We start from the raw sequence: 10,563 nt of genomic DNA on the forward strand, positions 1-10,563 counted from the left end.
CTAAGTGTTGGCTTTTGACCAAGACATCAAGTCAATCATGCACATATAAATATAATTCTAAATATGATTAAATTTCTTTTTATTTGTCAATTATTTGTTTCCTTACCTTAACTAATGTAAGGGCATACTAAACACATTAAAGTTATAATAATGAAATTTAATATATATATATATATATATATATATATGTATGTATATGGATAACAGTTGTAAGATTTTGTGTTTGTTATTGGATGTCTTTCGCCCAATTAAACACTCACTCATTGGTCTCATAGTACATTCTTCCGAATTTTGCCGATAAGTATCTCTTCCTATATAAGTTGAATCACTAGGTTAATAATTATCCTGCCAAACAATATTATTATTTTCCAGACCAAATTAGTTGAGGAGTGAGGACCAAATTTGGACTCTAATACCAATAATACAGTTAATTGTAGAATATATTTTCTTCTACATCTAAGAATTTGCGTCTAATTGTTTAGGTACTATAAGACATCTGCAATTCAACTATTCTTGGTATAGCAAAAAAACAACCTTTTTTTACATAATACTATGGCAAATAACAAGTTTTTACCTAATAATGAGTCTCGGTGGGATTAGTAATAAGAGTCTACGAATATTTATGGCAACTATTCAAGTACAAAGTAGAAATATAGAAGTGATACATGTAAAAAACTAGTAAAGGAGAATGTGTATTGTAAAAGTACTATATATATTATGCCCTTTTTGTTCTTATATATGATTATGCATCGGCAGTTGCATGTAGCACTTTTTATTTCTAGTATAATAATGTAGTAATATAGAACTGCTTATATAAAAATGCTATTATAGGAGTAACTTTTTTTTTTTCGACATAAAACCATGGCACTTAAAGTTTTACTTAACAACGAGTCCAAGTATAAAGTAGAAATATAGAAGTAAATGATTGACAATCCAACCACAATGTAAATGACAGAATTTAAAGTTTTAAAAGAGACACCAGAATTATGTGGAACTTAAAAACGATGTAGGACTGGGAGGATCTGGAATATCAACAGTTCCTTCGAGCATCAGAAGAACTTTCTTCATGGATGGACGAAGTGCTGGCTCATCTTGGATGCACCAGAGAGCTATCTTCATCATTCTTTCCAGTTTTCTCATGTCAACAACCTCCTGATCACCAACCAATTTATGCAGCTCTCCGGCTTTGAAACACTGGTAAGCCCAATCTTCAAGAACAGCTTGATCCTCAGAAAAGCTCCAGTCTAGACTTTTTCGGCAGCATATGATCTCCAACAGCACAATCCCAAAGCTGTAAACGTCTGCTTTAACTGTCACGGGCATCTTCCTGTACCATTCTGGTGCAACACAGCCTTTTGTTCCTCTAAAAGTTGTGTGAGTTCTTGTTTGATCACGCTTTAATAGCTTTGCAAGCCCAAAATCAGAAATCTTGGGACACCTGTTTTCATCCATGAGTATATTCTGAGGTTTAATGTCGCAATGGATGATTTGTGTCTCACATTCTTCATGTAAGTAAAGAATGCCTCCTGCAATGTCGCGGGCAATTTTAGTTCTTTCGTCCCAACTCGGATGGTTCTCTGGTTTGAGAAGGACATCTGCCAATGATCCATTGCTCATATACTCGTAAACTAGAAGCCTCTTAGCTCCATCAAGGCAGTAGCCGAGCAGCCGGACGAGATTGCGGTGATGTGTTTTCCCAATCACCTTGATTTCATTCTGAAACTCCTTTTCGCCTTCTGCTAATACTTTCTCAAGTTTCTTCACAGCCACAACCTTCTCAGAATCTGGCAAAATCCCTTTATACACAGCCCCAAATGCTCCTCTACCCAACTCTTCTCTGAATTCATTTGTTGCTTGCTCCAATTCAGCAAAAGTAAAGGCCCTTGGAGCCACATTCTCAACAAATTCAACATTTCTGAATTGTGATACCTGCTTATAAGCCCATACCTGATTTCTACGAACATAAACTCCAGCAATTACAGATATCAGAACTCCAAGAACAACAAGGGAAATCCCAATTATTAGAACATAGACACGAACTTCTTCCTTTCTGCATTTTAGAGGATTACTTGGAATTACACCTTCATCTATAGTTGCATGTTTGTGGACCTTGACAAGAGCAATATTCGAGTCAGTTTCTCTTTTTCCATATGTCAATGGGAGCCTCTGCTTCTTGCATTGTCCATCTTTGAAGAATGCTGCTTCGCAGTTGCAATCTTCAAGACAAATCTTTGCACAATCTTCTCTCGTGCCTGTGTTCACCATGGAAAAGGTGTTATCTTCCCATACAGTATTTTCCAAGAATTCAATGGTATGGTTGACATTTGAATCCGTGGAATTACAACTATCTGTAACAAAACTCCTCTCACAGCCCAAGCTCCAATTTCCTTGATTGACAAACTGAAATCCAGGAAGACATTTGCAATCGACCAAGTTATCAATTTTAGTGCAAAAGCCATTGAACCCACAAAGGCCTTTAGGATCACATCTATCAGTTGAGGATTCCCATACGATCGACCAATTGCGCCCCTGATCTACCGAATATGAATACAGTCGGAAAATACCATCCACATCAATCTTCATCAAATAGATCATCTTGTTCTTAGGATGTCCTCCATCAGAAAGATTCTTCACTAAATTAACACTTGAATTGGTCAAGTACAGATGTCCGTCATCCTCGAGATTTAGAGTTACATTTGGACCGTCTCCAAATGTTCCAGATGCCCAATAGGCAGTTTCCGGTTTGTTTGCTGCTCCCACTGGGTATTGTACAAGGTTTCCATCTGTTTGCATTACCAGACGAAAAATTCCTCTTGAATCATCAGTTTCTGAAGCACTGGATATCAGCTCCTGACCGGCTATCAATTGCTGACGAGGCAATAAACTATTAGTCGGATGCTCGAAACTTTGCCATATGATTCTCTTAACAGAATCGTATAATACAAAATTTCCAGAATCCAACATAGAAGCTGATGAAATAGGTTCAGAAGGATCAACAACTGTTATGTCTTGGCCTTCTGGCAGCTGCAAAATGAGCCTGCCATCTGTAGACAAAATCACCGAAACATTGCTCGAAAAAATGGGGTTATCCCTGTTGGCAGTCCAAACTGCAGTCTTTTCAGGAATTCCAGCAAGAAAAATCCCCACAGCATGGGCATTGCGTTGCTGATAGAATCCAAAAGCAAATATTCCAGATGGCGACAACCATGATGACGAGTTGCCTGTGGGCGTTAGAGAAGAACCTAAGCTAATGTTAAGAGGGCTTTTTTGAGCTGCTATTCCTGAATAGAATGCTGATGATAGAACGAAGAACAAAAAAGCAGCCATGTATGGAAATTGCGAGATGGAATAGAAGAGAAGCAGCTTTTCTCTTGCTCTTCTGCGGATACACTGGTTGCATCACACTACTTAATATGTGTGTGAACTGATAGAAATTTGTCTGTGCAACGACTCAGATCTTCTGGGGAAAATAGTTGTATTCATGTTTTGAAAGTAGGAAAAATGAATCAGTTGAAACTTTCAACTTCCATTTGTACAGAAACTTCTACGGACAACCTACTAGACAGAGTAAAGACTGGGAGAGATTTTCGTCCCGACGTCCCAGAAGTCGCAGAGTCAACAAATTGAAATTTGAATATTCACTTGCACTGTGATCAAACTTATAATTCACACCTGTCTTTTCAAAATTAAGTTGAAAAAGTATTGGTATTCTTGAATGTTGAAAAAATTGAGGAATGTTTTAATCATACCCTTTAAATTGGCACCCAATGACTTGGTCAACTGAACATCTGTAATACTTTATTTCACTCAACAATGAAGCCTCAACTTTCAATTCAAGTTTACAGGAAATTTCTTCTACTAAAAAATAAATTACATATATTCAAATTCAATAGATCGTAGGATGAGAATGGAAAAAATTGTGAATTCCACTACATACAAATAAGAATCTTCAATGGACAAACAATTACAAATAGGAATTTTCAATGAACAAATAATTAAAAAATTAAAAAGATGATATTTATCTTAAATAAGCCCTAAAATGTATTTATAAATATTATTAAGTTGAAAAATATTAAAGATTTTGCTACAATTGTATAGTTAACAAATAAGATAAAGAGAGAGGTGCTAACCAGAGACAAAAAAATTCGTGTCACTCGTTGATAGGTTTTTTTATTTGATAGGCACTATACTTCTCTAAGGACATTATATTGTATGTTAATACATACTAGTTTTTTGCCCTGACGCTGTGCGTCAGGTAGCTAGTATTTGTTAATTTACTATAATGGGTATTAGTCTGGAAAATTGGAGTGTGAGAGGAGTAATTAATTTACTACAATAGGATTTGTTAGATATAGTGTTTTTGTATGTGCATGGGGAATGGACATATCGATGAATAGATTTAATGAGAATTTTAATTATGACTTAAAGGTTTTAATACAAACAAAAAGAATGTTAAAATGATGGAGTCACCTGAGAAGTGGCGTTTACCAAAGTACATGCTTAGGCGAAACCACTGTTAACATAAATAATCTAACATTTATTCCAAAAGTAAACAGCAGTTTATATTGCACGAGACATGCTCAAAATAAGCACAGGCATGCAGCTCGAAAGTGCTCTCTGCACTGTTCTCTGCAGATGCCAATGCTGAGCCTGAACCTAATGAAGATTCAACGGCACCCGTATTTGGCTGATTCACAGCATTTGGGTCATGTATATTAAAAGCTGTGACAGCTAATGTACACACTCCTAATGGCGCATCATTCTTTGTCCCACGCCGAGCAGCAGCACGTTGCTCGCAGCTCCTTCGATTTTTCTCAGCACGAGCCTCTTCCAAACTTCCATATACTCAATTTCGACCCATTCTCAAAGCATATTATACACAGCTGAAGTGGAAACCAAACACACGTCTAAAATGAACTATACAAAAGAACCACAGCAACAAAAATGAATTTCCAGCGAAGCCAATCAAACAGTGAAGTACTTCAAAACCAAAAGAAACTTTCTCAAGTTATTTCCGAAGCTACCAAAAAAAAACCAAAAAGAAGAGTGAAAGTTAAAAAAAAAGATCCTGCTGACCGCATAAGTTGTTCAAGTTATTTCCGAAGCTGCGAAAGAAAACTAAGAAGAAAAATCAAAGCCAAAAAGAGATTGAGCTCACAGCCTAAGTTTGCTGAACAGTAAAGCACTTCAAAACCAAAAGAAACTTTCTCAAGTTATATTTCCGAAGCTACCAAAAAAAACCAAAAAGAAGAGTGAAAGCTAAAAAAAAGATCCTGCTGACCGGATAAGCTGTTCAGGTTATTTCCGAAGCTGCGAAAGAAAACTACGAAGAAAAATCAAAGCCAAAAAAAGATTGAGCTCACAGCCTAAGTTTGCTGAACAGCTGAGAACACAAGCAAGAAAAGGATGAGAGCAAATTGGTACCGAGAATGAGAAAAAGAGAATAAGAGCCATGCGGACCCACAGACCGCTTCGGACAGCAACGACAAACCACGCGTGTAAATTAGTAGAGAGCCACCTGGACATAAGTGAAAATGTACAACGAAACCACTGCCACCCATCATCAAAGGACCAAAAGACCCCTCAAAACCAGACAAATAACGGCATAACCGGCTCATCCTGCACTGTTCATAAGACGCTAGACGCTTTATATATGTAAGATATATTTTCTTATCCTCTAGGTAAAAAAAAAGATAAACTTCTATATTTATATTTAAGTCTAAATTTGATAAGTCATTAATATTTGAGACCGGGGATACTATTATCATACTACCATTGTAGGAGCATCACTAAGTTATTGGTTGTTGTGGGTGGTGGGGGGGGGGTTTACCCCCGCAAAAAAATTTTAGGGGTGGGTGCAAAAACTAGAACGAAAATAGTCCTTAATTCTAAATACCTATAACATGCAAAAAAAAAAAATTTTTTTTGAGGTTCATAGCACATCAGCACTCTATAATTTCTCAAGTCATGATGACTAATGACTAATCCAAGAAGTTCCTTAAATTTGCAATTATAGAACCTTAAACTCTATTTTAAGGTGATATTTGAGAAGCAACTTCATCAGATGACAAATCCAAAAAATTCCTTAAAAATTTGCAATTGCAGAAGCTTAAACTCTATTTTAAAAGCTAAAACATATGACACAGTAGGATTAGTTTGCAAATTCAAGAATTTCTGTACAACTCAAATATAGATCAATAACAGTAGTTATACGAACAAAGTTCATAGCTTCCCTAACTTATGTAACAAATCCAAACAAAATAAAGAATAATACAAAAATAATCCAGATATGGGAGGAGAACCTCCCAGATTCTGAGAAACAGAACGGCTCTTAACTTCTCAGTTAGCTTTCTGTTGAATTCCTTCACGTTTGCAAAGAGGGCAGACATTCTTCTTCATTAACCACCTTTTGATGCATTCGGCATGGTACTCATGCCCGCATTCTAGAGTTTCAATTGTCTCCCCATTCTCGTACTCGCACTGGCAAACTACGCAAATTTCAGGTTTTTGATCAGCAAGTGTTTGATAATTTCTGATTTTCAGGTGCTCTGAGATGGTTGCTTCTGGCAAACCACTATTTTTACTAATCCTGTCTTCTGGGATCGATTGTAGTGGGAACTCAACAATTGGATCATCAGCAGGAATCAAAGTTCTGATGCTGGCAAGATATCCTTCCTCATTGACGAACTCCAAATCCAATGCACGTAGTGGAGTATCATCTTCTGGTGCAAAGCTCGGGCTCAATCGCAGGTGCATTTCAGATTCTTGAAGCTCGTTGTCTAGTGGATATAATTCTCCCCTGCACCCAAATCAAGCATGGAAGCCTCACTGTCTGGTGTAAAGGTTAACCGGGAGAGCATATCTCGGCCCTGATCAGATTCTTGAAGCTGGTTCCCAAGTGGGTAGTTCTCTTCCGCGTCCAAATAAAGTATGACAGTCTCATCTTTTGGTGCAAAGCTGAAACGGGAGAGGATGTCCGGTCTCTGATCAGATTCTTTAAGATGGTTCCTTGGCCATTGGAGGTTCCAGATCTGGTTAGGACATGGATTTGATTTGAATTTTAGCGGAAAAGTTAAAATCAATTCGTTTAGGATTAGGAACACAGGTGTTGGAAACTTTCCTTTTTTTCTCTTTACCGTCAAAGAAGAAAGCGCGCTTATGAATTGAGCTCACAGCCAACGCCTTTAACTCGTCCAACGGCACAATGTTAAGAAGGCCCATATTAGATTGGGCTTCGAGCTGAGACTTTGCACTCAAACTCAAAAATCCCAAAGAAAAACAAATATTTGGCAATTCAGCATATTTGGTTAAGAGACGGAAATGATCATTCGTAACGGAATCTTAAAAAATATCAAAATTACCCTTGTTTAAAAATTAAAATGGCTAAGTGACCAAAATATATAAATACAGCTCTTTTTATTTCACTAATTACCACTATTCCAGATATGTCATGGTACGGTATTAGTTGGACTACAAAATCAAACCAAATTCTAGAGCAAGATTTGATAACTAATGGTCAACAAATTGGAGTTCATTTATCAACAACAGATTTTTTTCTTCCATTTGAACTCGTTTCAATAATTCTTTTAGTTGTTTTAACAGGTGCAATTGCTGTAGCTCGTCAATACACTAACCTTGTATGGTTTTATATTTTATCATATAACCCTCTTATAGTTTAATGCTTTATCATAGAACACCTCTTATGGTTTTCAAAATATACACATAACTCTCCTGTGGTTAACAAATAATTTTTAACTTTATATAGGAGTATTTTTGATATTTTAGGCATTATAAATTGCAAATTCCGTTACTTTGACACTTTAATTCAAACCATGAGAGGTTATGTATAACTTTTAGAACCACAGAGAGTTATGTACAAAAATACTAAACCACAGGAGAGTAAAGTGTAATTTACCCTTGACGATAATACAACAGTCTAAACAGTTAAAATTCCTTTTCATGAATCTCAAGAGAATGATTTTTTGATTAATTATCATAAAAATTAACACTTACGAGCTCATACAATATTAAACTAAAGGTGTAGGAAAGATTTATACAAAAGAAAATTGTTTGACAAAGCCTGATGTGAATTTTTTATTTGACAGGCGTTGATACTAAACAGTCAATCCGCAAGGACCACAAGCTTCTCATTTCATGTCCCCAAAATTCACTTCCACTGTGATCAAACATATAATTCACTGTTGTTTGGATAGAGTATTATTTCAAATATTATTTGAAATAATTACTGCAACACTTTTTGTAACGTGATGTACCTAAGATAATGAAGTAGTTGGAAATATAAAAATGTGGGTTGGAAAATGTGTTTATGATGCAAGCGAAATATTATGTCAAATAATTCAGCAACCCAAACACAAATATATTATTCTTGGATCTTGAAAAAATTGAGGAATGTTTAATCAGACTCCTTACATTTGTTTGAATGGCATTCCTTAATTTCATGTTAATATTTCAAACTTGTATGTAGCTTCTAAATCAAATCACCTTTAGCTGAACAATCTTCTATGTATATTATTTTTCTTATCTGTGCATATTATTAATATTGCACAAAAATTCTAAGACAAATTCAAATACACCAAATTACAGATCAAACTTCTGAGGGGTAAAATACACTGACTGCCAAGCATGCATTCTAAATTAGTGAAAAATGCAACGAGTTTTTTTTTTTTTTAAGAGTAAGATCGAGGTGGTATAATTTTCGAAGAAATTTATATCTGAGAGGTAAAATGCACTAAGGTTCTTTCTTTAAGCCATTAAGGTCAAAGAAATTTAGCTAATGACAATTTTTAAAACACCTAATTGAGGGAGTAGATTTTATCTAATCGAGCCTTATCGAGCTTTTTAATTTTAATTATTTAATATATTATTATTATAAAATTACTCTTATATCCAAAATAGTTGTTGAATTTATAAAATGTTTCAAGTCATAAAAAAATTTTAAAAGGCAATAATGTCTTTTTGCTAAAAAATTGTCAGGAAAATGAAAATTTCTAACTCGAGCTCGATAAGGCTCGTATTGACTCAAGTTCATGCAAGTCGAGCTCGAGTTCTGTGAGCAAGCATCGAGCTCGAGCTCGAGCTCCAATAATACTACTCTCTCGAGCTCGAACACCCTTCTTGCATGTGCCAAACTCGAGTTCGACTCGACTCGATTACATCCTAGATCAAACCAATCAATTATGGTCAAATATGATCAAACCAGTTAAATGGGTCAAGACTTATTTGATTATAAGTCCATAGCCATAATTTGATCAAAATTTATCATTTAACCCCAAAATTTTTTTGAAATTCATAAATGTTTTATAAGATTATATATTTAGTGGGCCAACATTTTGAACTTTATAAAATATAAATATCTTATTTAACTTTATTAGAGTTCACTCAAAGTAGAGAAACTCTAATTTTCTTAATACAAATATATGCATATTTATTCTTAAACAAGAAAACAAGTCAAAGAATAGTAACCTAAGTCCAAATACAAGAGAATTAAATAAACATAAAAAGATTGCCTTCTAATTCAGTTCTTGCATGATATTCAACATGAAGACGCAACCAAACTATTGGAAAACATTGAGCCAAAACAAGAAAATTTTCCATCCAAGTTGTTTGCACGTGAAACAACTACTGGACTGCACCGTACTTTGTATCCATAATTTTTCTATTAAATAATCTCATGGACAGAACATTGAAACCCATGATGTTTTCTTGTCAATTTTAATCCTTAAGAATAGGAAAACCAAAAGAAACCCCATGCTTGCCAACTAAAGTTTGACCAAAATAAGACCCACTGAATTCTATTAGAAATGTAGTATAAACCGAGAAGATGGTTTGAGAGTGTGGTCATCCTCCATGTGAGTTTCACATGATAATTGTGTTGCTGTTTTGTTTCCCTTTTTTTCCACCCAACCTCCACATTTTTTCCCCTGCCTTGGGGCTAATGAGGGATGATTACTGTTTACACTTTTATCAAAAACGAGCATGTAAACGGCGGAGTGCTTATCATGAAAAGCATATACTTGGAAGGGCAATTGCTGATCTCTGGTTTGACTTCCACCTACAGAGAGGCAACTGCATTGTTATTAAAAACGTATATAATGTGCGTGGTTTAGCTACATGCCATATTTGGCCGGCAATTCTTTGGTATTTCTTTTTTCGATAGGATAATTAGAATTAAATTCTACTGGCATGCTTTGTATTAGCAGCAAAGGTCTACTTTGCCTGTACCCTAATAATTCTTTTGATTTCTAAGACTTCTCTTGCCAGCTTTTGGTGCATTCTCTTTCCGACTTTTCATAGATTCTCTTTCCAACTTTCCATAAACGAGGATGAAAAGCTACATTTTGGTCCTTATACAGCCTTTGGCCTTATTTTGTATCTCTGCGGCATCTTCTTTGCCTCTTGCCCAGCGTTTGTTAGTTTTCTTCCAATCTTTGTTGCTCTTACCTTCACCTTACCCATGCTACTGGCTACTTTTATTGGGGTTTCCTTCATCATCAACGTGGTTTTGCTGCTATTACTCCACGAAGGTACTTGATCTGTTCTTTG

General features: G+C 35.6%; 1 protein-coding gene across 1 annotated transcript; it reads right to left on the reverse strand.

The window, feature by feature from the left end:
- Positions 1–809: 809 nt before the first annotated feature.
- Positions 810–3,470, reverse strand: LOC113716655 (G-type lectin S-receptor-like serine/threonine-protein kinase LECRK3). The gene has a single exon (XM_072070628.1). The coding sequence runs from the start codon at positions 3,325–3,327 to the stop codon at positions 985–987; it is 2,343 nt and encodes a 780-aa protein (XP_071926729.1). The 5' UTR covers positions 3,328–3,470; the 3' UTR covers positions 810–984.
- Positions 3,471–10,563: the final 7,093 nt, after the last annotated feature.

The sequence above is a fragment of the Coffea arabica genome, chromosome 11c (genome assembly GCF_036785885.1).
Source record: "Coffea arabica cultivar ET-39 chromosome 11c, Coffea Arabica ET-39 HiFi, whole genome shotgun sequence".
In the NCBI taxonomy this organism is placed as follows: domain Eukaryota; kingdom Viridiplantae; phylum Streptophyta; class Magnoliopsida; order Gentianales; family Rubiaceae; genus Coffea; species Coffea arabica.